The following is a 27,858-nucleotide window of genomic DNA, read 5'->3' as shown; positions in this document are numbered from 1 at the left end:
TCTAGACGTTTGTCACAGTGTCGGGGCCGTGTTTAGTATTTATTCGTGCTTTTACTGGTGATGTTTTTTTTTTGCAGACTCATTTCAGCCTACAACAGCCTCACAGACAAACATCTTGCCGGGTACTTTAGCAACACTCGAATCAGGAGACACCTGCAACGAGCAGGACTGGTACGTCAACACAATGATTCAGTTCAATTCAGTGTTGTTTACACGGCATCTGAGGGCACTCGTGTTGCCCGTCTTAGTAAAGCCACCTTTGACGGAGAGTGCCGCTGAGCCTGTTGTTGATTTCAGATCACCAGGAGTGGACGTATTGTTCCAGACAAGGAGTACAGACACAAGCTGATCCAGAGAGCCCACCAGAGGCACGTCCGAGAATGCCTGGCTCAGGCCATTTTCCACAAGGTGCTGGAGATGGAGGTGGGAAGTGTCTCAGAGATGAAAGCGGTTGACGAAAAACACTGTTGGCTAATTTGCGATTCTCCTCGCATAATAACCGATGTTAATTGTTTCCCTGCTGCTCTCTAAGCGTCTCCATCAAATCGAGATCAAAAGGAAACTGGAGGAGTTCGCAAGGAGGGAAAGAGTGCATAAAATCAAGGTACATCATTTACATTTAAATTGGCTTTGCTGCCCTGTTTTGCAAAATGACTCTTAAACTAAATGAAACAAAAGGCAGTTGGAGACAAGAGTTCATTTGTAAATATAAATAACCTGCAGCGTCACTAATAGCAGATCCGGCCCGTGTGACTCATCCCTCTTTTTTTTTTTTCCCACAAAGTGTAAATACTCAAATAAATCAATTCGTACTAATACATCTGTTTAGATTTCATTCATGATATAAACATTGTGATAAATGGTGTTGTTTGGAAGGTGGAGCGTTCTAAAAGATGTGAGGAAGACGTTGTTCGCATCCTGTCCCCACACCCACCCATGGGTGCCAGGATCCTCCAGAAACAACACTCCGGGCCAGAGGCGGAGCACTCTGAATCCTCTGAGTCGGTGAGTCAAAACTTGTGGTCCAAGACACGCTTTGTCCTGCCAGAACTAAAAATCCATTGATTGGAAGTGTTATCAAGAAGCTTTGGTCCAAATTTCCTCTTTTTGTATGTATGTATAGTTGATCTTTAATCACATCGTCTCCATCAGAGAGTAACGTGACTCCTTTAAAAGTCACACTTGGCCGTGGGTTCATTTTGATGGTGTAAAATTTATCATCTGTCCAATGTTGGTCGACATCATACCTCTGACGTCTGTCACATGTCAGGATTTGTTGACAAAACATGGAACAGCTGACTTGCGTGTATCAACAAATGCCTCTAAATCACACTGAATAAGACATCATATGGAAACAACAAAGTTTTACTTTTTGGAAATATGAAAGTGTTTCTACAATGTTTCATTTCAAAACTGATATTTTCATATTTTTTATGGTTGTCAAGAATGGGAGAATAAAGTAACACATTCCTTATGAGCTATGTGCAGCGTAAAAAGTGATGCAATACGAAACAACTTCTGCATTAGATTGGAAAAAAAAGGATGAGTGATCCTTTTAACTCGTCTAAAAAAGTTTTTCATCAACAATGACAACCAGTTTGAAGAGATCAAACACACTGATCTGCAGCCACACGTCCTGCTCAGTTCGGGGATGCCTATGACATTATTTCAGATGATAAATGTCTGTCTGAAATGAAAACGATTATCTGTGCGTGCTGATTGTTGCCATGTTGGCGTCAGCAGCGATACTTAGCCTTGAAGAGAAGCTGTTTGCTCTGTGTGCGGGCGAGTGTTCGGAGTGAAGTAGGTGGATTAGCTGCATGTTGCCTTTGAAAAATGAGAAAGTCACGAAGCTCGATGCCAGAGCAAACAGAGGCAGTAGTCGTTGATCTCCATGCTTACTCTGCGAAATCTCCCTTTTCTCATGTATGCAAACATCTCACACCTCAGCAAGTCGAGCCTTGTTTGAGATACAAGACGGGGACAGCGGGAGGATAGACAGAACTAATGTGCCTTTTAAAAGTACCGGAAAATTTTATGGATCCCAAATCTGTAACACGTAAACGAGAAATCCGAAATACCGTGTCAGTTTAATCACTCCTACATAAGTAGTTTAACAAAAGTTAATTTGCCATGGATATGTGAAACGAGACATATAATCACACTGACAGGGAAAGTGGTTTCCATCGCGACACAGTGAGTATACACTCTCTGTGGTCGTTATAGCCGAGTTCATCTCGTCCCAACACGGCTCCAGGGAAGATGCAGAGGCCGGTGCGCCTGAAGCCGATCTACAGTAACAGCACCGAAGCTCCAGCCAGACGCAGCACTCCTTACAGACCCCACGAGACCTCGCACAAGCAGGACCAGCCATTCAACTGCACTGTGAGTCACAGACGCACACTCACACTGGGGGGGGGGACAGATTTTTTTTTCTGATTTTGAAGTGTCTCTCTTGTTCAGACTTCATTAACTTCTCTCACAGATGGACAAGGAGTCCCGCGGACATTTGACCACAATGGAGGCCTCCCGTGGAATCTCACCCTACTGCCTACCGGTCATCAACAACTTTGTCACACCGGTGCCTCCCGCCACGAAGAGGAAAGCGAGGGGGGTAAAGGTCACCCCCAGCATCACCATCAGAGGCCGCAGACTGCTCCTTGCCACTGCCTCCAGTGGAGCTGACGTCACTGAGGTCTCTAACTCCTTTTGATGCCTTGCCTGGCAACCAAACTTCCCACAACAAAAACAAAAGCTGCAGACCCTTTGGATTTAATTAGGAGCACCAAGTTTGAGCTCACACGAATTTTGTCAAACACAGAAAGAGAAAAATGGGTTCATTCTCATCGAGTTTTTGTGGAAGACTTTTACATCAAAATTCCCAAAAGAGACAAAAGGGAATAAAGAATTATTTAAAGGATTTTAAAAAGCAATCACGGTTACTTAATCTGTAGATTATTCTAAAGAGCAGCTGAGTTCATTTAGAAAATTATCAACTGAACTGCTGGGTTATGGTTTCAGAAAATATAGTGGTTTGATACATAATGAGAACAGAGAAGATTTCATGCGTACCTAAATAACTCACTTTTTTTTATTTTTTGAAAAAACAAACATCTTGGATCGGCTTGTGATTTGCATTTCTAAAACAAATACCTGCGCAACCCTGAATTTGCAAATGAGAGGTTTAAAGCGAGCGCTTGCAGAGCTTAAAGAGCCATTGCTTCTGGCTGATAGGCAGGATATGTAGCACCAACAAGAGAGCTGTCAGTGGAAAAAAGGAAGAGGGTTATAAAACTCCTAAGAGGGTAATTCAGCTTGGAATGTGCAAAAGATGTTGGTTGTTCCCAGTTAGCCTTTTCTAAAATTTGGAGCGAGTATGAACAATATGTAAAGGTTAAAAAGAGGAAATATTTACTTCCTTAAAGGCCAAACTTAAACCATCGCTAACCTAAACAAAAGAAAACAAGGTTACGGTGGTCTAAAGAGAAGCAGTCATGGACTGTTGATGATTGGATGAAAGTGATATTCAGTGATGAATCCGCAATCCGCATCAGCCAAGAAGATGATTCTGGAAGTTTTGTTTGGTGGTCCAATGAAACACATAAAGACTGAAGAAAGCAAGTAAATTTCCACAATCGCTGATGATATGGGGTTGATGTGAAGTAAAGGGCCGAGGGTAAATGGCACTCATCATCTCGGCAATAAATGCACGGGTGGACATTGAAATGTGGACACTTTTCTCATTCTATCACTCTGAAGGAGGTTCGATGATGCTGAGGTCATCTTATTCAAGAAAGTTGGAACCTGACTGATGAAGAATATTGTTTTTCATTAATGGAAAGCTCAAAGACTCTTTGATAGTTGTTTTTTTCCCCACTACTTGACCTGAAAACAGTTGTATTAAAAACATTTCAGATGTGCTTTACAAAGCCGTAACATTCAGCAATCGAATCAAGTAGCTTTGTGCCATATCCGTCTTATTTGTTTGTTGAAGTCACTTCAAATTTGGGTTTATGAAGTTTGGAATATGCCAAATTCTAAAACAGATTTCACTGACCCTAGCTTGTGTGTCGTCCCCCCCAAATCAGGACCCCCGATGGCTGAGGAGCTCCGTTCCTCAGAGCAGAGTGTGTGTGAACATGGTGTACTTTGGCAAAACAGTGCATCTCTCCCGTGACCTCACCGACATGAGGGATGAGGTCAAAGTGTTTCAGCAGCACTGTGGAGGAGAAAACCTGTGCGTGTACAAGGGAAAGCTTTGTGAGGGAGGTCAGCACGTGTGCACAGACCAACTATAAGTACTGACATGCCACTGGATTTAGGATGTTGGTTTGTTTTTTTGGTCTCACCGATGTATTTCCTTAATCTCCCCCTCAGAGACATTTCAATTTCTTTCAAGGCGACACAGAGGCTTTCCCTTCAGCTTGACCTTCTTCCTGAACGGGCTGCAGGTGGAGCGGCTGAGTTCCTGCTGCGAGTTCAAACACAGAAAGGGCTCCCGACTCGGTGGCAGGCACGGACACTTTGGCTTTACTTATGTGGAGGGCGCATCTCCTTGTTACAAGTAAGATATTCTGTTTTAAAGGTGCGCCGTGGCCCTAAAGTGATTAACACCAATGTCTGTCCATCACAGCAGACACAGAAACACATAACTTTGCATGTAGATACTCACTCTTGTTGCCGATTTTAAAGGGGAAATATGATTTACGTAAAAATCACTTTTTTTTTGTTTGTTTGTTAAAGATTTAGTTGAATTCGGTGTTATTCATATGATGCCAAATCACAACAAATGTCCTCCGACGGTACTTTGCAGCTCAATTCAAGCCAATTATAATCCAGTTTATTGTAATCCAATCATAATTCAACATAAGAGCAAACTCATTAAAAGCCTAATTATTTCCGATTCATGATTCAAATTAGTCCGATTCATATATATAGTTATATTTATAGATGGAGAGAGTTTGACAAGAGGACTGAAATGATTATCGTTTGGGTATGACAGATATGACACTACAGCCTGGAGCTTTAGCTGAGCATTAAGGCTGGAAGCAGCTTCTCCAGCTCTGTCCAAGGATTCAAAGTTAACTTCTGCGTCACCGTGTTAACTCATTACTGCACCCATTAGTGTGTTTTGTGCGGCCCGTGAAAACTCATTCACTGTAAAACTTTGCCTTCGTCTTGATCAAAGAGATGAGGTGGAAGCATGCTAACATGCTACTTTTCCATTTTACATGAGCAGATGGGGAGATTTTTTTAACCATTTTCACCCAAGCCAGCTTTCCAAAATGTTTACTAAGCAAAGCATCAGCTGGTTTCAGCTTTTAAGATTACAGCAGTACATCTGTTTAGCTTTGATATTTATTTATCATTTTTATTTTTGGAGGTAAATACACACTTGACTCCGTTTACTCATGTCTGTGAGATGTTTTCTTTCCTTTTTTTTTTCCTAATAGTATCAAATGCGGTAAAAGTTTGCTCTGAAACAGTTTGCAAAAACTTTGTGTGTGCCACTTGACCAGCCCTAAACAACATATCTGTGGCAACAAGCTGGTAAACACAGGCGAAGCATTTAGCCTCAAGATTTTGGTTGAGTTTAAAATGGAGCCAAAACGGAGTCAATATTCTTATAGACACTGTTTAGACATTTCAACAAATGAATTATCCTGTCCACTTTTGTTGTTATTAAATAAAATATGACAACTCAAAGTCCATGTTATTATTTACAGGTGCATCATAGCAATGGGACTGGATAAAAAGCCGACTCCTCCGCCAAAGAGGGTCAAAAAAGATGGGGCTCAAGCATACTCGGCTGCTAGTCCAAAAAATTCACCTGAGATGGAGACTGAGAGGACTGCCGAGGACGCTGCCTCCCCCTCAGTGTGTGAAACTAGTGAAGCGCATGACACAGAGACTCGAGTTGAGGAGAAAACAGCACCTGAGGAACACAAAGTCAGAGATGGTATAGTAGCTGACACATCTGAGCACCAGCTAAAGCATGACTAATCCTTACCATGTACACTACTGATTTTTTGGGGGGGGTTTTTATATGACAATCTGATGTTCAGATTATGAAGAAGACTTTGAAGCAGACGATGAAAGTCCTGCAGAGAAGGCAGAGGCCAAAGAAGAGAAATCTCCATCTCCCAGCTGTGAAAGTGAAAGACGGGTTCCAGAGAGAGATGCCTCTGAGACTGAAGATGAGATAGATGGTGGGTGAATTTCCTAAATTCAACACACAAGTCCCAGTATGATATGTCAATACTTCATATATTTAGAGTAAACTAGGGAACTAAATTTCCAAAATGACAGTGTTAAGTGGTTTATTTTCCTGCTTTTAGAGGAATTACTTACTACTCAGTATTCATACATACATACATACATACATACATATGAGGTTTGAAAAATTTGCCCCATCTTTCTTGCACGAAAGACACTCGTTCAGGCTCCAGTCTCTCGGGCAGCGATCTGGAGGAGAGTGATGCTGAAGCCACAAAAGATTCCAAGGGCGGTGACAATCATCCTAAAGAGGAGAACCGAGAAGAAGAGGCTGCTCCAGTCGGCGAAAAAGACGAACCAAACCCGGAAGAAACTGCGGCCACCGAGGTCATGTCAGCTTTGGCCAAAGACTCAGACATGCAGGACAGCGCTGGGGACAGCACAGAGATCGAGATCTCCGACACCAGCGTCCCCTCAGCGAACGAGAATAAACCGAGTGAGGACAGCTCTGGAGACCAAAACAATAACAAAACAGCAGGAGAAAGCAAAGATGAGGAAGACCAGGAGAGGGGTGAGTATAGGCCAACAGATAGCTGTTGAGATGTACCTGAATGGGGGAAAAAAAGGAATTGGTTCACTCTAACAGTGCTGCAGTATTAACAGCTTGTGAAATTTGTCAACGGAAAAGAGAGAATGCTCATTGATTTTAATGGTGGAAAAATACATCTTTCTTTTAATTCTATTTTATTGGCTTGTTTTTCTTTGCTTCTTATGTGGTGGGGCGGGGTTCAGCCTGATATGTTATATAAAAATCATTACTTCTTTGTTTTAAAGCTGTTTTGGGTTGTCGGGGTAAAAGTAAAAACAAAAAATACTGAAATGAAAAATAAATTTCAACATATTGCTCAGCAAACAAAGACAAAATCCCTCCAGGAGGTGAAACTGCAATCGGAAAAGAGGAAGGAAGCAGCCACGAAGTAAAATATAAACATATATTTGCATAAGGCACCAAATGCAAATAGCTTCAAAAACAGCTCAAAATACGCAGCTGTAAAGAGCTGCTGCATATTCATGTAAGCGCTGTACTGAAACAAAATCAAGCAGCTTCATTTCTTTTTTTCTTATTTTCTATAAATATTTTACTCATTCGTGCTGGAAATTCTTCAGCAAATGAATTGCTGACACGATTTCCTGAAACAAACCCGATTCCAAGTTCTCCGTGTTTTCGGAGCAGTTTGCACTGAGCAGCCCAGGTTCCAGGTTATGAGATTCACTCACCTACTCTGAAATGTTTGTTATCCAGGGTGGGCTTAAAATGTCTGCATGTTTTGCTTTCTTATCCTGGTTTCTGAAGAGATTAAAGACATATGTGTTTGTGGCTCTTTAAGGCTGTTTCTTCCTTGGATCTACAGTTCATCATTGCATTTGCTTTGTTTAAAGACTGCTTTATTCATTTGAACTTCTGAACATCTTTGTTCACCGACAATTTCTGTAATTGCACATGCCATGTCTTTTTATTTTTCCTAAGCCAAATCTGTGCAGGAGAAGCTGGCAGAAGCCATCCTGAAGGAGTCTCAGTGCAGCTCTGAGCCTGAGCTGAGTGACACCAGTACTGAGGAGGAGGAGGAGCCGACAGATAAAGCCCCCAAACAAGACAATCAAGGTACCACTTGTGTTTTTACTGTAATAAATTAAACAAGCGACTCAAGATTATGCAGTTTTTGTAAACAAGCCCTGCTTTATATTTGCAGATCAAACAGCGGAGCAGCTTGACACGCGTTCAGAACAACAGCAGACAACTGTAGTCGAGACCAAATGTGAGGAAAGTGGAACTGATCAAGTGGCGGGGGAGCAGGAGGAGTTGTCTGAAACTGAAAAACAGATGGATGCTGAGCAAAAGCCTTGTGACACCGGTGAAAGCAGCAAAGACGAGAGGGTCAGTGAGGTTGCGGAAGATGAAAAGGCTGCAGAGGATGAAGCCACAGCAAAGGAAGATAAATCAGAGGAACCAGGTGAAGCAGGGCTTTGTGTAAATGGAGAAAATGTGGCACGAGATGACAAGGCTGCAGATCCTCTTGAAGAAGCTGGATCTGCTGATGCTGAGACTGCAGAGAATGGTGAAGAAAGGGAGGAGAAAACAACTGTGCAGGCTCCCATTCTGCCCGTTGAGATGGGGCAAGGGGCAAAAAGCAGAGGGGAGGATGAGTTGGTACCTTCAGAGCTGAGCGAAAAGACTGAAAAGACAGCAGTGCCAGATAATGCGGAGGCGGAGGCAATGACAGCCAGCGAGACAACGGAGATCAAAGCCGAGTCCTCAGAGGAGCGTGAAGCCCTCAGCTGTGAAGATGCACCTGAAAACGACACAGAGAGGAGGCAGGAGGCGGACGGCGAAGACAGAGCTGCTGCATCAGATACTGAAGTCCCAGCAGAGCATTCCAACAGCTCACCAGAGGAGACTGGAGACACCACTGTTGATGATACTGCAGATATAAATGAGGAAAATACAAAGGATGAGAGCAGTAAAGAAGTAGAAGCACAAGCAACATCAGGAGCAGAGGCGAGTAAAGATGACAGTCAAGAAGAAAAGAGTGAGGAGAGGATGGAAAAATCTGTCGAAGGAGATGAAAAGATAGAGATGCTGAAGACCAAAGAGGATGGTGAGGAGGAGGAAAAACAAACTCAAATACATTTGGATGAGATACTAGAAGAGGAAAATAATCAAGAAAGAGAAAACAAGGAAACAGAGGAAGAGAGTTATGACAAAAACAAGAAAGACGAAAGCATGGACAAAAAAGAAAACATAGTAGAGAGTACTGAGGATGACACAAATACTGAAGGAAGGGACAAAGAAGAAGTTGAGAAGGCTCTTGACGAGGATGATAAAGTTGTAAATGAAGAGAAGGTGGAAGAGCCAGAGACGAAAGAGGAGGGTAAGGATTGTGAGAGTGTTGAGAATATAAATGTCAGGACAGAACCTGAAGCAAATGGAAATGATAAAAGTCCTGAGGGTGAAGAAAGAACTGAGACAATAGTGGCTGCTGTAGAAAAAGATGATGAAGCAGAAAAGTCAGGGAACAGTGAGAGTGAGGACAAAGTTGCTGAAACTAAAAATGACGAAGAATGTCAAGAGGAAACAGATGGAACTGAGATGACCGCAGAAGGAGGGGAAATATCTAAAATTACTGAGAAAGGTGAAGACGCGAACCTGGATAAAGGGAATATGAGGATATGTTCTGAAAGTATTGTTGAATCAGCGAATGTCCGGGAAGCAGCAGGTGACGTAAAAGCAGAGAAGATAATGAATGTAACAGAGGCTGACAATGTTAGAGGAGAAACTGAAGAAGCGGGGGAAAAGGGAGAAATTGATGCTGAAAATGGAGAGATTTCTGTTGAAGCCGAGAGAAACTCTCATAAACACAAGGAAGAGGCTCCAGTTGACACACCAGGGCAAGCCGAAGAGGAAGGAAAAACAGAGGATCCAACTGGAGGTGGGAGCACAAAGGTAAGAGAAGTAAGAGCGGAGTCCGGAGACATTGCTGAGGACAACAAGTTTGACTGGACTCCTGATGCTGATACCATAGAGAGTGATATTAAGGAAGGGGATGACGAATTGGCAGCGACAGAAATGTCTGGTATGGAATCAAAAGAGGATCCTAAAGTGGATGAGACCAAAGACAGTGAGGAAACAGAGCCGGTTGAAAACAGCAAGAAGTCTGATCGTGAAAGCGGAGACTCAGACTTGATCGAAAACAACAATAACATCAATGAAGTTGCCACCTCAGGGGATCTGGAACAATCTTCAGCCCAAAGAAGCGTTGGCGAAGGCGGTACTGCTAAGCAATTCTGTCATGACAAACACGCACACACTGATGAAAGTGCCGTTGGTGCTGACCACTCTGCTGCCGACGGAGAAAACGGAGTGGACACGGAGGAGGGGAGCAAAGCCTCAGAGGAAGGAGCGAGTGTGCTGCTCAAACCTCAGGCACAAAGCCGTGAGCCGGACGGCGACGAAGAGAGCGCTGCTGTTCATGAAGACACCCCGGAGGCCTTGGCAAGTGAAGACAACACAGATTTGGTCACAAACTGGATAAACATGCACCAAACGTCAAAGTTTTTTGAGACATTTGTTGAGCCTTTAGAGGATCTGAGGGAAGAGGTTTCAAACGCTGACGGTAAAGAAGCACCATCTACAGAGCTGCCGAGATCAGAGAGCCCAGGAAAGACTGCGTGTGGAGATGAAGAGGAAGCGCACGAGCCGAAGAATGAAAAGGAGTCCGGGGACAAAACTCAGACTGAAGCTGTAGAGTCAGACCTCAACAGCATGCATGCTGAAGATGATCAGTATGAAGATGACCCAGCCAAAGCTACACCACAGCTGGAGGAGAAGACTGAGGTGGAATCCTTCATACCAATTGAAGAAAATGACCAAAGTAACAGAGAGTTTGCAAAAGATACCGAGAAGCCACAGGAGCACAAAGGAAGCAGAGAATCTCTCGAAGAAAACAAAGCTCAAGATGGACCAACACAAGAAACCCATGAGGAAAATGCATTCTCTAAAATTGAAGTAGAAAGCTTCATTCAGGACAAAGGAGAGGAGAATGCTGTCGATAATGGAACAGAATCAAATTTAAAACAAACAGCTACTGGCCTTTCATTCAAAACACAAGAGCGTCAGGAATCAAAGAGTCCAGACAGACTGAAAGATGCAGAGGAAACCTGGGACAAAACAGACGCTACAGAAACTTCTGTTTTTACAACATCCAAATCGGATGATGGAAGCCAACAGGAGTCCCACGGTGAAAGCACCCAGCCGGAAGCACCAGCAACGAGCTTCAGTGGAGAGAGCAGAGACGTGCAGCTGATCCAAGAAATCAAAAACACTCTCAGTAAAGACCGACTGGGCCCTTTCTCAGTGGACGAAACATTATTTAGTCACAGTTCGTATCCTTTACTGACTGCTGCGAGGACTGAGAGTGGACATTAGAGCTGCGGGGCTCAGGGTGACAGGAAGGCGATGCTTTACTTCCCTTTTTTTATTCCTAGTTTTACAAAGTTATATACATAGAATTTATTGAAGGGAGTAACTTAAATAGACGCACAGACAATCAGATAGCTCTTTTAATTGTAAAAGCATCAATCGTGGTCCTGAAAAGTGAACACAATATGTTGTTAGGTTTAACAGAGGCCCTCAATCGTCTCTGTTTCTGCGCTGACATCACAATAGCTTCTTAAACGCTCTTCATCCTTGAACCACCATGAAGAACAAACTTCTCAAGGAGTTTTGACTGCGGCGCAAAATGTTTACAACACAACGTCTCTTCCTATTGTTCGTAGCCACGAGGCGCAGTTTGAGTGCGGTATCGAGTGCAGCCGCTATCGCCCATTACCTGTAAGCAGATACGCTTCTGCTCACGCTCACAGGTGAGTGAATAATTCATAGCCGTCAGACTCCCACATCTTTAGTTTGCCTCCAGTACACTTTACATTTCCACCCACTGGATGGAAGCACTCCAGCTTTCATCGGAGGTCAGTAATTGAAACTGTTCGGGACCATTTCAGCCAGCACTCTCGCATGATTGCTCAGTGACATTATCGGCAACAGCAGCATTCGGATGGCGATGATTAGTTCTGCGGTGATATAGTGAAATGTCACATGGCCTCTGCTGCTATAACTACCTCTGTTTCTGTTTATTGTCTTCTGAGCCCAAGTTCAGGGCTGGTTTGGGTTTGTGAGGCTTCAGCATTCCGTGTGGAATCTGTCAGTGACTGACAGCTTGTGTGATTTGGACAAGTGAAAAAAAACAATAAATGTGTGAGTCCGTACAGTGACTTCCAACTCTTTTTTAAATTTTTTTATTAACAATGGCAGTGATGACACAGATCCTTTACGCAAAAACAATGGTTTTAATTAAGTGTGAGATATAAAAGAAAACACAATTTAGTTTACAAACTGTATGTAATAAGTCAATCTAAGAGCAAACCATTCACAAACGACTGTATGTAATAGCTCCTGACTATCCCACCTATTTACTGAGTCTGCCCTACAATGACCTCATGGGATAAAATCAATGTCTGGATTAATAAGGGTCACAATAAAAAAAAAAAAAAGAGTTTGGAGCTCCGCCTGGGTTCAGTTGCTGTCCTCGAAGCTGCCACTACTGCTGAAGGAGGAGCAGAATCTCATGGTGCTCAAGGGGTCAGACACGTACCCTAACAGAGACGTAGAGCAAAAACAGCCATGTTAGCGTCATCCCTGAAACACTTTGTCTGACCTCGGCGCAGTACTTGTCTTTTTGCAGTAACAGTAAAAAAAAAATGAAAAACAGACCCAAAAGACCAGTTCCACCACATTCATTCTGCAGACAAACCATTTCGATCGATGGGAGAGAACTGCATGTTCCTTCTGAGTTCCTCCAGTGAAAGGCCTCCAGAAGCTCGGCGATGCTCGCTGTAAATGAAAATGCATATCCTCAGCTGTGTTCGCCAATCTACTGCAAAACAATACGCGTCCAGAAATACACACTGAAGGGAGACAGATGAGATGGAGCCAGACACAAGCAGAAGATATTCAATATGTTGTCCTTCACCCGGCAGCCGGCTGCTTTCCCTTTCTGCAGTCTACTGCATACAATATTGGCAACACTTTGTAAAAGAGTGAAAACGGACCAAAAGAAGCATGTGGCTGAAATTTATCAGCGACATTTGTTTACAGAATGTCCAACTCTCAGCATTTCCAGAGATATATTAATTGTCTACGAAAAGTTTAAATCCCGGCTGTGACTGAAGCTGTGGTGGAAATGGGTCTCATGCAGGTGTTGACTGGAGCTCCAGGGAAGTCAATACCACACCATAATAACCTCAGCTCATAGTGACCGTTACCAGGCTCCGACTCTTTTACAGGCCGCTCAGAGCCGGTCTAATAGAGGCCTTCCTTTTAAGCCAGAATGTTAGGTATGTTTTACGCTGCATTTGTTCTGCATTGTTTCTTTTTGGGTATCTCAGTAGCTCCATTTCTCCCTTTTGCACTGCAGAGACTTAACTGGTGATTGGGACTACACTTTTACAGCAGTTTATCACAATCAATCAATCACAGGCTTTGTTCCACAGACTGGAAAAAGTCAGCAAACATCATATGTGTGTACTTTCTGTTTGAAACTTAAGTCAAAATGATTTACTTGATAGTCCTCTGCTCAGGCCCTTTGGTTAAGGTTGTTTCCAGCTTTGATTTATGCATGTTTTTTATTCTTCAAGGCTCCAGTAGTTTCAGTTTTTCTAATTGTTATTTCAAAGCCCTGAGAAAAAGGAGAAGTTGATACCCCCATTTCCAAAGAGATTTGGATGCTGTGTAAAATGTCAATCAAGACAATATGTAATGATTTGCAACTCTCATGAAGCATTATCCTATTCACAATAACACATAGAAAACATCAAATGTTGAAAGTGAGACATTTTACCGTTTCATGAAAAATATTCGCTCATCTTGAAATTAATGGCAGCACTCTCCAAAAAAAACGAGATGGGGCCAAGAAAACGCTGCAAGCAATTAAACAGGCAGCACCGCATTAAGAACAGACGTGTATCTGTCATGGAAATCACTGCACGAATGCAGTTCACCATGCCTTCCACAAATGCAGGATAAAGCTCCATCATGCAAAGAAGCTGTATGTGAACATGATTCAGAAAAGCTGCCGTCTTCTCTGTGCCAAAGCTTCTCTGGGCTTGAAATGGACTGAAGTGGAGTGGAGAACTGTTCTGTGGTCAAACGAAACAAGATTTGAAATTTAGGAAATCATGGACGCTGTGTTCTTTAGGCTGAAGAGGAGAGGGGCCATCTGCCTTGTTATCTGATGGTGTGGGGCAGAACTGACAAACTGATCATCTGGAAAGGCACCACCAATACTGAAAGGTATATACAGGTTTTACAGCAACATATGCGCCCATCCGGATGACGTCCTTTTCTGGGAAGACCTAGCAAGACGATGCTCAACCACGATGGGGATGCTACACAGTGGAAAACGTGACTTTGTCCTTACTTTTTCATGTTGCTGCCATCTAATTCAAGATAAGTTCATATTTTATATGAAATAGTCAGATGTGTCCCATCTGCTTTGGGGAATTAAATATTTGTTTAACAGATTTGCAGATCTTGTGTTTTTATCTACGTATTACACACACACCAAAGTTTTTTTAAATTGGGGTTGCATTTTTAATCACAGATTGTGTTCGAGAAAAATCCAATTCTTCATACTTTTTTTTTTCTTTTTATAGCTATAAATGACAACCACAACAAAAAGTGAAAAAAAACAGAACTGCTGCTTTGAAACTCTGAAATTGATCCAAAAATACCATTTGGCAGTTTGTTGGAAATAGACGTGCAGAAAGCTGTGGACTTTTTTGAGGTTTAACCCAAATTCTAATTTAATCACACAGCACATAATTGGGTTATCTGATTACTCACAAGGGGAAATTTAGATAATGAGTACATAGTTGTTTTTGTTTAACTGTCCGCAACAGATAACTACCAGACAACAAAATGAAGAGAAACACCAAAGCCTCATAAAAACTGCTCAAGCAAATCAAAACTTTAACCAGAGTCTGTTTTGGACGGTAGTTGAGGACTGACTGAGTGCAGTCAATTATTCTCAACTTCTCAGCCTTCACTTGTCTATTAGGAGGTGCTCGGGCTGTCCTACCTCTGAGTCCAGAAGGCGTAGGCACGAGTGTTGAGAGCGTACTCCAGCTCAAACCGGGAGCGTAGAGCGGCCACGTGGCTCCGGCCGGGTCCTCCTCGCGCAAGCAGACAATCGGAGGAGGAAGAGGGCGACAGGGAGCCGCTGCTGTTGCTGGAGGCTGGAGACATCAGCTGTGACACATGCCAGAAGAGATGACACCACAATAAGAAGAATTTAGTTGAAGCAGCATTCAATTAGATGACAATATACAAAAAATGTGATACCTCCACATTACACAGGCATTCCTCCAGGTTGGAAACTACTTCAGAGAAATCAGGCCTGTCCTAAAATTGGAAAAAAAACAATTGATATTTTTTTTTTCAGCAGCATCATTCATATCCCAGAACAGATGTACATGTTTATTCTTTCTAACAGTGACCTGTAAGTCCCGCTTATTTAAGCCTACGAACGCATGAAGCAAAGGTGAACTCTGCTTCTAAAAGCAGTCTTTTAGATCTCCTGCCTCGCTGTAAAAGAACAAACACTGCCCTCCTCGGAGCTGTTCAATTATACATCACATCCTCACACAGTGGCCATGGTCTGCCTGCAGCTCAGTAAATAAAACCAACACGCAAAACCAGGAACGTGTTTAAAAAATACAGAAGAACAAAACAAAAAAGAAAAGAGAACTGTTAAAAGCTCTCTCATTTAGAACTTGGTCCCTGTTCTTTGTGCTTTAGGACATGAATAGAGGGTCATTTTCCTCAACCAATTATGTAAAATTTCCTCCACTACTCAAAGTCTCCATCTTGTTTTTTTAGTTGCATTTCTCTTTATGCCGTGTAGTGTGCCCAAGAGAACTGGTGTGGTGTGTAGGTAGGTAGGTAGGTGTAAGTGTAAGTGAGGCACCGGCTGAGATGCGTGAGCGTGAGATCTGGTGGCAGCTCCTGTGGAATAAAATGTCCTCATAAAGTTGCACTGGAATGAGGCAATCTCAGGGGCAGACAAACAGGTGACTGGTGAGGGCAACCAGGAAGGAGATATACAACAGAGGGAGTGATGTGCCAATATGCTCAGCCCTGAAATAATGCGTCTTAATGAGGTAGAGGAAAACATCCTTGGCTAATTATAAGCATCACAACACAGAGGGAGGACCATCCAGATCCTGTGTGCTGTTAAACTTGAACAGCCGTGCAATAATGTATCATCTGGGGACTCTCTTACTCATTACTGCTGGATGTGCTCGAAGGACTGGCAGACTCAGCATCATTTGACTCTCAAAGCTTTAGTATGGATAATGACATTGATGAGATTATAGTATTTTAATGGTTTAAAACGGCAAAGCACTTTCCTAGTTGAGTGCATGCTGGACAGGGTGGCACCTAGTATTACTGGGTAAAATGCAGAAGAAGTCACTTGAGTGATTCAATTCCAATTATCTGAGTTAAATCAGTTGGTTTACCTCTGGGCAGGAGTTCCATCCTCTTATCAGGAGCGTAGAGATGGGTTTGGGGATGGAGTAACCAATAGGTGGCCGGATGTGATGATAAGCCATGTCTGCTGCTGCAGCAGCTGTGGACAAACAATGTTGTAAAATGATACAATATTTTATATATATATATATATTTCTATAAACAAAATTCAGACACTGAAATCAAGCCCAACGTTTATGAAACGTACGCATTAATTATGTGTTGCGTTAAGTTCTCACAATGGTCTGAAATTTGGTGAGTGTGTGGCTAATCTGAAGAAAAATGACCTGGTTTCAAGTGAGCAAAGGGGATTTCTCCAGTGAGCAGCTCCCACAGACAGAGGGCGTAGCTGAACATGTCTGCCTTCACTGAGTAGCGAGTGCACTGTGTGAACACCTCAGGAGCCATCCAGCGGAGGTTCTGCGCAAGCACACATATAGACAGAGGCAGGGAGTGGTGAAAACTGCTGTGGGGAGATTTTTGTTTGCACACTAGGTTTAAAGAAGCTAAACAATTAGGTGTTTTAAAGACATTAAGTCAGGCCAAACACACACACACACACACACACACACACACACACACACACACACACAGAATTGGGTCCAATTACCGGCATAAACACTGCGTCCTTGCAAGGGCAAGTAGCTCGTCACAACAGGCACCTCTCAAGAGAGGCAACACACTTAACATCAAACTGCAGGCAAAGCACCGTGTAGTACTGAGTCAGCACATTCAGACAAAATCTGCATGCAGGCAGTTTTCTTTTGTAGCCGGCAGGTAATTGATGGCAGTTGCCAGCAGAAGCTCCGGTTTGAACTCCTTCTAAATACCGGCACCCTTTTTTTTTTTTTCTCTCCCAAAGTGAGATGCTAAAATGAAACGGATCTGGCTAAAGAGTGACAACTCATTTGATAAGGTTTTGTGCGTGTCATCAGTTCAATCAAAAGGGCGTAACAGCACTGACCCCTGGCTGCTTGGTCATGTTATCCTCTTCTACAGACTGCAGAAATCTGGATTCTGCAGAGAGAGGGAGTGACATCCAAGGGTCAAAGCAAGGGTAATGGTAAAGGTGAAGCATATCAGTATAAACAGTATCACAGCATCTGCTTTAAAAAAAAAAGGTTGTGAAACTACTTGAGGCTATTTTACATTAAAAAAAAAGTGAGATGCTCTGTAAAATGTAAATAAAGATAGCGTGCATTTATCTGCTTTTGATGCCAGTCTCACAAGCAATCAGGGGCTGAATGTTTTCAGAAGGCCGACCTAAGATCGCTCATGATTGTCGCAGGAGTGCAGCAGACTCTCAGATCCAAACCTGAGCCAAGATGGGCAGTGAAGGCAACCAGAGACCTTCTTCCCCACGACACAGAGCCTGCACCTGGATTTAAAACACGCACTGATGACTGCACTATCTTGGATGTCTGAAATGTTCCAGACATGTTCCTGGGGGGCTGCATGTGACAAACGCAAGTGTCAGCACCATTCTCCCCGAGCCTCTTGCAGATATTTCCCATCCAGCTACTGAGTGAGAAGTGCAGGAAAGCACAGAGCGAGCCCACATGTGAGTACAGCACCAAATATTCTGGAGAATTCACAGTGACTCTGTGTGTGCTCATATGTGCTTCTGCTTCATAATCAATGAATACATATGCTGTATTGATCTCAACACAAAAACAGTCACCATGGGTCCTCATAAGGCATTCTCGACACATCAGAAACATACCACAGCATGTTTTTTACATCATGTCATTGTGTGACACAACTGCTTTGGGAAAATCTGTTGTGAACTGCATGCGTGAGTAGCAACTGCAGATATTGGCCAAACTAAATTCTCTGCCTATTCTACAACTCTAAAAATAATCAGCAACATGAAAGTGGGAAAAAAAACTGAGGCAGGAACCTGTCCCAGCTGTTGTCAGGCGAGAGGCAGGGCACCAATTAACCTAACATAGGGTGACCATACGTCCGTATTTCCCGGGACATGTCCGTATTTCACGGGACGCCCGGGACAGGAAGTGAAATACGGACGTGTCCCGGGAAATACGGACGTATGGTCACCCTACCTAACATGCATGTTGTTGGCCAGCAAGGAGGATACCAGAGGATCCGATGAGAGCCCACGCATGCACGGGGAGAACATTCAAACTCCACACAAGAGTTTTCAGCTGATATTCGAACCAGGAACCCTCTTGCTGTGAAGTGACAGTGCTCACCACCACACCACTGTGCAAACCCCAAAGCACCCTTCCTTTGTCTTTATGAGGACTTTGTGACTTGAGAATAACATCTGCGCTGATGTTCCCTCCTGCCACTTGTTGGACGGTACCTAACAGTACACGGTTGTGGGCGGTGTTTAAAGGTATGAACAAATGAGCTTTGTGATTGTTGAAAAAATGTAGGCATTTCATCATCTACAGTACATCATATCATATCATTTAAAGATTCAGGGAATTATTAGATATATCCGCATGCAAGGAGCAAAGCTGAAATTTTTTTTTTTCATATATTCATATTCATATATTTCAGCCTTAAGGTCCAAAAACCAACAATCCAATTATTTATTTATTTATTTTTTAAATATCCCTGGCATCAGATTTGAAATGAGCATGCACAGTATTTTTCCAAAAACCAACCAACAAACATTTAATATGTTGTCATTGTACGGGTTTAGGTGAAATACAGTTTACATGTTGGATTACATATGTGGCTCTTCCAAATGTTTTGGAAATGGGATAGTAACCCACGAAAATTTTTTATATTACTGCGATGAATGAAGAGTGTAAGACTGTAGTTCTCCTTATCTTTTCATAATACAGGTTGACAATGTTGCATTACAGTAAGGCTGAAGAGCAGATACTGTGGCTGCAGTATGGGGTAAGAAATCGGTCAAAAAGAAACGTGCATCCGTGCAAGTAATCCTCGGATATTTGGGAAATGTGTGCGTCTTTGGTTGTAGTTGAGCATAAAATAAATATGTGCAATCTCTAAAAATGAGTCCATCTGTGTTTATAATGGGTTGTGTTTTGATATTTGTCAAAATACGAATTGAAAAGTTACGACATCAAAAAATACATACACGAATCGAAAAGTTACAAATCAAAAAGATACGAATTCAAAAGTTACGAATATGAATTTCTCAAGTGCAGGAAAGGGGACAAAAATACGTCATCGCTGACGTCATCACGTCACAGGCATCACCAGCAGAAGAAAATTCGATCACCCCATCAGCGCGGCCGGTGATACTAGAACATATTTTGACTTTGACCACAGTGCGGACTCTATATTTTACTATACTATACTATACTATATTATACTATACTAGTAAATATTTACTGGATTGCGTTTGTGATTTAAAGCATGACACAACAAGGGGCTTCAGCAGCGGATGAACCTGTAAGTTAAAGATATTTTCCCATTATTGTTTGTGAATAAACTTGGCTTGTGAATAAACTCGGCACGTTTATCTAGGTAGGTGAGGTAGTTCATGGTGGTAACCACTTAAATCCTACATAAGAGGGGAAATTGTGACAAGTAATGGTAGGATTAAGTTGACAAGTGCATGAGAAATCAAATGTATAGGCTATCCTAATAAACTACGATTGCTGAACAGGAGGATGACGTACAGCTTTAAGTTTATTCACAGCGCATTTCATACACAAACAATAATGGGAAAATATCTTTAACTTACAGGTTCATCCGTTGCTGAAGCCCCTTGTTGTGTCATGCTTTAAATCACAAACGCAATCCAGTAAATATTTACTAGTATAGTATAATATAGTATAGTATAGTATAGTAAAATATAGAGTCTGCACTGTGGTCAAAGTCAAAATATGTTCTAGTATCACCGGCCGCGCTGATGGGGTGATCGAATTTTCTTCTGCTGGTGATGCCTGTGACGTGATGACGTCAGCGATGACGTATTTTTGTCCCCTCTCCTGCACTTGAGAAATTCGTATTCGTAACTTTTGAATTCGTAACTTTTTGATTCGTAACTTTTCGATTCGTGTATGTATTTTTTGATGTCGTAACTTTTCAATTCGTATTTTGACAAATATCAAAACACAACCCATTATAAACACAGATGGACTCATTTTTAGAGATTGCACATATTTATTTTATGCTCAACTACAACCAAAGACGCACACATTTCCCAAATATGCGCGGATTATTTGCATGGATGCACGTTTCTTTTTGACCAATTTCTTACCCCATACTGCTGGTGTCAATTACAGGCCAAATATAGCCACCGCACGCTACTGGTGAAATGTGTTGAAAAGCGGGAGTTCTTTCTAAAAAAAAGATCCGACTTAGACATAATTTCCGCCCCTGGTGGACAGAACTAGAACTGTTTTTGTATCAAGGAACATGCCCATTACTCATGAATGCAGCTTTAATTTTCAGTGCAGAGTAAAGAAAATACTGCCTTACCTCCAAAATCAGCCACCACCGCATGTCCATCCTCATAAAGCAGGATATTGTGACTGGAAGGAAGATACATATTATTTGTAATGACAGCAGTTATTTCAAACCGCCAATACCATCCCACCGCATGTGTTCTTACTGTGGCACCGACCTGTTGAGGTCCCGGTGGATGATAGGCTGGGTGAGGTTGTGTAGGTACTCCATGCCCTTGGCCACGTCGATGGCAATGATGAGCTTGGACTGCAGGTCGATAAGCCTGTCCATTGACACATCATTAAGCAGTAACCACTTAGTGCCAGATCAATGCCTCCTGCCAATCACACACAGCACTTTACATAGATCAATAGGACAGTCTATAAAGACAGCACCTGGCCACACAGTTAGTGGAACACTTCATCTTGATCAATGAAGATCCCGGCTGAGGGGCGCAGAGGACGCTTCCAAGGATGATAACAAGCCCCGAAACAGTCAGCTGTAATGTGCAAACATGTGCTCCTTATATGGCTCTGAATTACTACTTTAAGTGGTTTGACCTCTTTTTATATCCGATTGATCAGCACTGATAGTAACACATCGCATCAGAGCTTGTACTCGGTTGGTGAAACTTTCTCTGTTTGGTTCCGAGGTAGTTTAATAGCCATTAATATCAAAGGAGTACAACATAATACAACAGCTATCTGTGATCCTTTGGTTAAGTGAGGTCCATCAATCATCCTAAAGCTGTACCTATTCACATGACATCACACAATATCTCCATTAGGGTGATGCGTATATCACTATAGATGCAGACATGATCAGGAAAATCTTCCTATTTAATCGCTTGTACTAACATGACTGTAAAACAACAGACACCAAACGTTGACTTGTAAAAGGTCCCCATCTGTTCTACACAGAGGAAATACAAGCAGACTGGAGGAGACAGAAAGCGACTAAAAATTAGGCTGGTGCCTTGTGTGTGTTTTCTTTTATCTCTTGTTAGTTGATTGGTATGTTTTTGCAGCTATTCTCAATCTGTTTGTACTAATTTTGCATCCATCTTAGTTAGTTTTAATGCACCCCTCATCATAATTTTGTATGTCTTTGTGCATTATTTTATTAGGTTGCAGTCCGTCAGTGGTTGTTTTGTGTCCCTTTGAAGCCATTTTGCACGTTATAGATGTTCTTTTGTGTGGCTTAGATTTAATTCTATCTCTACTTAGCTTATTTTTTAGTTTATTTTCCATCTTTTCCACTGGATTGGATCACTGGATTAAGCCACAGTTATGTTTTATTTTTTTTGTCTCTGTGGTTGTCTTGTGTTCCTTTGCATCTAACTGGCTCACTGTGTTAAGAGTTGCTGTGATTTTGCATTCATTGAATTTAGATTTATTCATGTACATGTTGCATCGAGTTGCTAATGTCCCTGCAGTTGCTGTGTGTCTCCCTTTGGATTTTTTGTGGATCTTTGGAGTCATTTTAAATCTATTTGTGGTTACCTGGCATGTCCTTTTCATTGGTTTTCATCTTTTCTTGCACCTTTTTGAGTCTCTGTAGTTGTTTGACTCAATGGCCTGTAAGAAATGTTAACTGGCTTGGGCGACTCTCAAAGAAAGGATTAGTCAGTGATCTGTGCTCTAATAACGCAAACACAGCTGTGTGGGAGTGAGTCCATGTTTGTGTAAAATAAACTGTCTCACCTCTTCTGCTCGTGCAGCAGGGAAAACAAAGAGCCTCCAGAGACGTACTGGGTGACAATGGCGAACTGACTGGGGTCGTCAAGACAAGCCCCCACAAACTGGATTATACAGGGGTGATTGAGGCGACAGAGGATGGAAACCTCTCTGCAGAACATATCTACATCTGACTTTGAGCAGTAAGTGCTGGCTCGATAGCTGGATGGGGGGGGGGGGGGCGAAAATCGAAGGACTGATCAGTTTTCCGTTTCTCTAAACAGAGCGGGATGCCAAATCATTTCTTTTGTCTGTGTGAGAAAAAAAAGAGAAGTACCGTTTTATGGCGACAATTTTGTTTCTGCATTTCCCTCTGTAGACTCTCCCAAAGGATCCTGTGTGTGAAACAAATACACTCATCAATAATATTATCAGATTTGAAGGCACATTAGCTGAAAGGAGAAACTAACAGGAATGGACCTACCAGATCCGATAATCTCATTAAACTCCAGCTCAGACAGCTGAATGTGGAAATGAGATGGCAGGCTGGCCCTCAGCACCAGAACTTCTGCTTTTTCTGAAAACACAGTTTAGTGCGTCATTGAATCCCACATGGAGCGCTCAGGAACACAGTGTGTTGCTCTTTTTTTATTCACAGCGCCATTTCCAGCCATAGTGGTGTAGAAAAATTGGAAAAATGATATGCACTGCATGCCAATTTAAATGTATGTAAAGCAAAACCCTGTCTTGAGTACTACGATAATTGCCTTTAAGTAGGTTTCAGGCTTTAAACAAATAGCTCTTTAGACAATAAGTGTTAATTATACCCCATGTGCCACTTTAAGTCGTTAGGGTCATATCAATTGTTCCACCAGAGATTGATCTATCACAACCAAACGTTTCCCAAGAAAAGACAGCAGCCAAATGTCATGATCAGCATCTTAACCCGCTCCCTTGGCAACAGACACAGTGTGTGCAGTCATGTCAGCATGACAGTGATGTGGGATCTGCTGCACTTCAGTCCACCTCACTACCTTTAGTCATGCTTTTGATCTTTCCGAGAGGAGACGGGACAGAAACATAGGACCCATCTGGAAGAAAATTATATTCAGACATGTTAATAAGGGATTACGTGGGGTTTTATTGCAAGCGATGATTTCTCAGGTGGTGACTCACCGCCTCCTGGTTGAGAGTACTCATTGCAAGGAGAATCATCTGGACGCTTGTAGTGTTTCAGTAAAGTTACGATGGCGTCATGACCTGGAAAAACCCAAGGAGAGAACACCAACAGGTTTTTATTGTATCTTTCCCAGCGGCCTAGCTCATTTTCATTCAAACGTACCTTTTTCATAAGCCCACATTAGGCACGTCTGCTCATCTTTCTCCCCGCTGGACCTGCTGGGGTCGCAGGCAACAAGGTTCATGTCCGCCCCGCTGTCCAACAAGAACTGCACCAGGCGGATGTGGCCGTGGAAGCAGGCACTGTGTAGAGCTAAACAAGCACACACAACGGATGTGAGCTTAGTTTGGATTTAGTTGCGCGGGTAAACAGGGTTGTGTTCATTTTAAAGCATGTGAAGAGTCACCTGTGTGTCCATCTCTGCCCTGATAGTTGATGCTCATGGTGTTCTGGCTCAGCAAGAATTTGACCATTTCTAGATCTTTACCATAGGTGCAGGCACTGGGACATGAGATAATGATTTATCGTTACTTAAATTTTTTTTTTTTAAAAAGGAGAGATTACAAATCAATAAATGATCAATCCAAGCAGCTTGACTGTACCTGTGAAGGGCTGTTTCACTGAATATGTTCTCCTTTGAAAGACTTTCCGCACCAGAAAACTGTATTATCGCCTTCGCTGCAGCGATTTTGCCATTATAGCAGGCCCTGATGAAACAACATTCGCTGCAATGCTTTAAAGGAATAGTTCGCCACTTTTGACATGAAGCTGTATGACATCCCATATTAGCAATATCATTCATGAACATTGACTTACCCCCCCCCCCCCCCCCCCCCGTCCTGTGAGCCGAGTTCCAGCCTAGTTTTGGCGTTGACGAAGGTAGTCCGGCTAGTTGGCTAGGGCTTAAAAAATAAAGCATCTTGCTTCTCAAAACAATATGCGTTCAAAAGAGTAATACATTTGGGTCACATAATCGTTCACCAAAAAAAGTCAGACCTCACAATCGCATGGCGCTATTTTTGCCTCCCTTCATATCAATGCGCACCTGTTACAGTGTTTACTGCTCGGAAGCAGGGAACTGCTCGGTCTGCACCTCGGTCTGCACAGTTTAATACAAATTCAATTCAAAAATTTAAAAATACTTTATTTATCCCATAGGGAAATTAAATGTTGATGTAACTCAATTAAATCAAGGAGTTATTATAGATGCTGATGGCTGTGGGCAGGAAAGATTTCCTGTAGCGGTCCGTTTTGCATCCAAACTGAAGAAGCCTTTGACTGAAGAGACTCTGTTTTCCGATAACAGTCTCATGGAGAGGATGTTCAGGGTTGTCCATAATTCTCTTGATTTTATGCAAAATCTTTCTTTGCATTATTGTCTCCAGAGGTTCCACAGTCGTCCCCAGAACAGAACCAGCCTTCCTTATCAGGTTGTTGAGTCTTTTTAGGTCCCTGGTTCTGCTGCTGCTGTTACACAGCCCGTAGTGATATGAAGGTAGAGAGAAATAGCGCCAAGCGATTGTGAGGTCTGACCTTTTTTGGTGAACGATTTTGTGACGCAAATGTATTACTCTTTTGAACGCATATTGTTTTGAGAAGCAAAACGCTTTATTTTTTTAACCCCAGCCAACTAGCCGGACTACCTTCGTCAACGCCAAAACGCGGCTGAAACTCGGCTCACAGTACGCAGCGGGGGGTAAGTCGATGTTCATAAATGATATTGCTAATATGGGATGTCATACAGCTTCATGTCAAAAGAGGCGAACTATCCCTTTAAGTCATCCACAAAAAAAAACTTAGAATACATCTGAGACAGCAAAACATTTACAAGTGTAACGGTGTATCCCCGTAGATGTTGACAGAGTGAGGCTGAACTTCAAAGCTGCCCTGCAGAAGGAAACTGAGAATCTCATGGTGACCAAAACGAGCGCAGAAGTGAATAGGGACGTGATCTTCGTTGTCTTGGGCATTCACTGGTGAGAGGAGCACAAATGTTAGACGAAGCTCAATAATCATCCCTGCAATCATGTTGTAATTACCCCCCCTCCCCGCGGCTTCTGAAGAAGGAAGTCAATAGGTTAGACTGCCTTCCTCTTAAATACCATAAATGGTGTTTAACAGCTATAGGGAAAAGGAAAATATATGTTAACCTGTGTAATTAGGTTCGATTTGCAGGCCAATTATCTCAAGTGAGTCTTAACTCGGAGTCTGGAGTCTCACCATTAGCTTTGCTCCCATCACCCATCAGCAGTTTGATGATGCCAAGAAACCCTTTAGCTGCAGCCAGGTGCAGCGGCCGGTCACCCACCTCACCGCTCACGTTCACATCTGCCCCAAATTTCAGGAGCAGCTTCGCCAACTGGAGGGCAGAAAGCGACAGGAGGAAACACCAAAAAATGGGATTTCTGGATTCAAGTTCGATCAAGTTTATTTCTACCAGACGAGAGTTGGTCTGTGAGTCATTAACCTGCTCGTTGCCATTGTAGGAGGCAATGTGCAGCGGGGTAAAAAACACAGCGTCCTGTACGTTGACATAAGCTCCATGCTGTAGGAGTATATCTGCGGCCTGGTGGGTGGAAATGACAGAATAATCAATCCTCAGCTTTCTCAATCGTTGCAGTATGGCCGGTGAGTGTTTCCTCTCACCTCGTGATGTCCAGTCAGCGTGGCAACATGCAGCGCTGTCAGGGCCCCATATCCCACCTGCTGCACATCTGACCCTCCGTGGAGGAGCGCAGTCACCAGCTCTGCTTTGTCCTGTGGTATGTAAACGAAACAGAAAGACATACTCAGATATCAGATGAAATCTTTTATCATTACACCGAATCAAGCACAGACTTTTGTATGTACTTGCACTCCACTGTGTGGTAAAGCTTTAAAAAAAAAAAAAAAGAAGCTTGGCATGATTTCAAATTGTAAACTCAAAGCATCGAGAGAAAGGTGTTGCTCTTTAATTTGCCTGACCTTGTAAGCAGCCAGGTGGAGTGCGGTGAAACCATTTCTGGTCAGTCGAGAAGGACGCAGGCCTTTGAGCATCAGGGTGCGTATATGGGCCTTGCTCCCTGGATGGAAATGTATTATATACTGTAGTAATAAAATATTTGACTCAATAAAACATCATACTGATACTGAATGAAATAACAAGGAGGAGTAACCAAAAAGATGGGAGGAAACCAAGCTACTTATGTTATGGAAACTTGTTTATTCAATGTTTATATTCAACCTCTTCGTACTATTTATTCCACTTCCACGGTTTACTTTTATACTGGTGACACCAGAAAAAGTCATCGACGGACAATAACGTCAGTCAGCACCACAGTACTCCCTTCCTCCACTGTCACATTTTTGCCAAGGAGTTATAAATAGACCCCAGTAGTCATGCATACCTCCACACACGCAGCAGAGATGCAGCAGCGACAGCCCCTTCTCCGTTCGGTAGCTCATGTTCACCTTCTTAAAAGCCTCGTCAGAGCTGAGGCACAGAAAATCAGCGTCACCTGCTTGTGAAAATGACAAGCCCACTGACACAGAGCAGTGATCGAACTGAGCAGTGCCAGCAGAGGTAATCGCTCTACACTCCTCCGTCAGATTAATCACAGGTCTGCACAGTGACTCATAAGGATTGATTTGCACTTCTAGAAATCGAGTGTCTGTCACCTGAAAGCCAGTTTGAGGTCCACCAGTTGACTGTCGGGAAGCTGGAAGTCATCCTCGAGCTTCTCGATGATTACAGAGTAGGACTCGCCCACCTTCTTCTTCCACTCATCTTCATACAAGCATTATCAGAATCAAACATAGTGATCTGCTGATTCATTTACATTGCTGATCATGATATCCATGTAGACATATTCGATAGCTTAGTTTAAGCTGTATTTGAATTTGTGAGTATTTGTCCACAATAAAGCCTGAACATTGGTATATTTCATTGTATTTTAGCACAGTTTTAAGACTTATACCACTTGTCAGTGTGTCTGTGGTACAGACTGCTGGCAGCTAAAAGAAACACATCCTCCTTCGCCTCCTCAAAACAAACCCGTTTCTCAGTCTTGCTGATACATGAATATTTGAAAAAAACAACAACAACTCCCGAGCCATTACCTGTGCACGTCTGAGATGGTCTTGATTTGTAATTTCCCATTGAAAGGGTCCTTCTCTTTTTAAATGTGCTTTGTAGTTTGGTGACCTAGAGTAAAGCAGGAACACAATCTCTCACTCTGTCACAATTGCATAGGACCGGAGATAAAGGG

The 27,858-nt window shown here is 42.7% G+C and overlaps 2 protein-coding genes across 2 annotated transcripts in view; one reads left to right on the top strand and one right to left on the bottom strand.

The window, feature by feature from the left end:
* erich3 (glutamate-rich 3) overlaps nt 1–14,261 on the top strand; it is a 16,298-nt gene extending 2,037 nt beyond the window's left edge. Inside the window, exons 2-14 of the mRNA XM_075485217.1 lie at nt 78–171; nt 298–423; nt 533–604; nt 877–1,005; nt 2,227–2,385; nt 2,486–2,695; nt 4,089–4,269; nt 4,378–4,564; nt 5,727–5,959; nt 6,066–6,209; nt 6,431–6,787; nt 7,745–7,879; nt 7,968–14,261. Coding sequence (XP_075341332.1) covers nt 78–171; nt 298–423; nt 533–604; nt 877–1,005; nt 2,227–2,385; nt 2,486–2,695; nt 4,089–4,269; nt 4,378–4,564; nt 5,727–5,959; nt 6,066–6,209; nt 6,431–6,787; nt 7,745–7,879; nt 7,968–11,200 — 5,260 coding nt within the window. The 3' untranslated portion in view covers nt 11,201–14,261. The remainder of the gene's footprint in view (nt 1–77; nt 172–297; nt 424–532; nt 605–876; nt 1,006–2,226; nt 2,386–2,485; nt 2,696–4,088; nt 4,270–4,377; nt 4,565–5,726; nt 5,960–6,065; nt 6,210–6,430; nt 6,788–7,744; nt 7,880–7,967) is intronic.
* Nucleotides 12,054–27,858, bottom strand: tnni3k (TNNI3 interacting kinase). The gene is made up of 25 exons (XM_075485215.1): nt 27,710–27,858; nt 27,269–27,377; nt 26,998–27,083; nt 26,576–26,673; nt 26,258–26,368; nt 26,079–26,177; nt 25,832–25,970; nt 25,440–25,584; nt 24,214–24,318; nt 24,018–24,112; nt 23,774–23,923; nt 23,608–23,691; nt 23,466–23,522; nt 22,916–23,008; nt 22,769–22,826; nt 22,459–22,653; nt 20,934–21,038; nt 20,789–20,841; nt 17,325–17,377; nt 16,648–16,780; nt 16,351–16,460; nt 15,173–15,232; nt 14,910–15,079; nt 12,585–12,664; nt 12,054–12,426 (listed from the first exon to the last, which is right to left on the bottom strand). Exons 1-25 carry the CDS (start codon nt 27,747–27,749, stop codon nt 12,347–12,349), a joined length of 2,508 nt encoding a protein of 835 aa, XP_075341330.1. The 5' UTR covers nt 27,750–27,858; the 3' UTR covers nt 12,054–12,346.

The sequence above is a fragment of the Odontesthes bonariensis genome, chromosome 15 (assembly GCF_027942865.1).
Source record: "Odontesthes bonariensis isolate fOdoBon6 chromosome 15, fOdoBon6.hap1, whole genome shotgun sequence".
Classification (NCBI taxonomy): domain Eukaryota; kingdom Metazoa; phylum Chordata; class Actinopteri; order Atheriniformes; family Atherinopsidae; genus Odontesthes; species Odontesthes bonariensis.
This window is presented reverse-complemented; position numbering and strand designations above follow the sequence as displayed.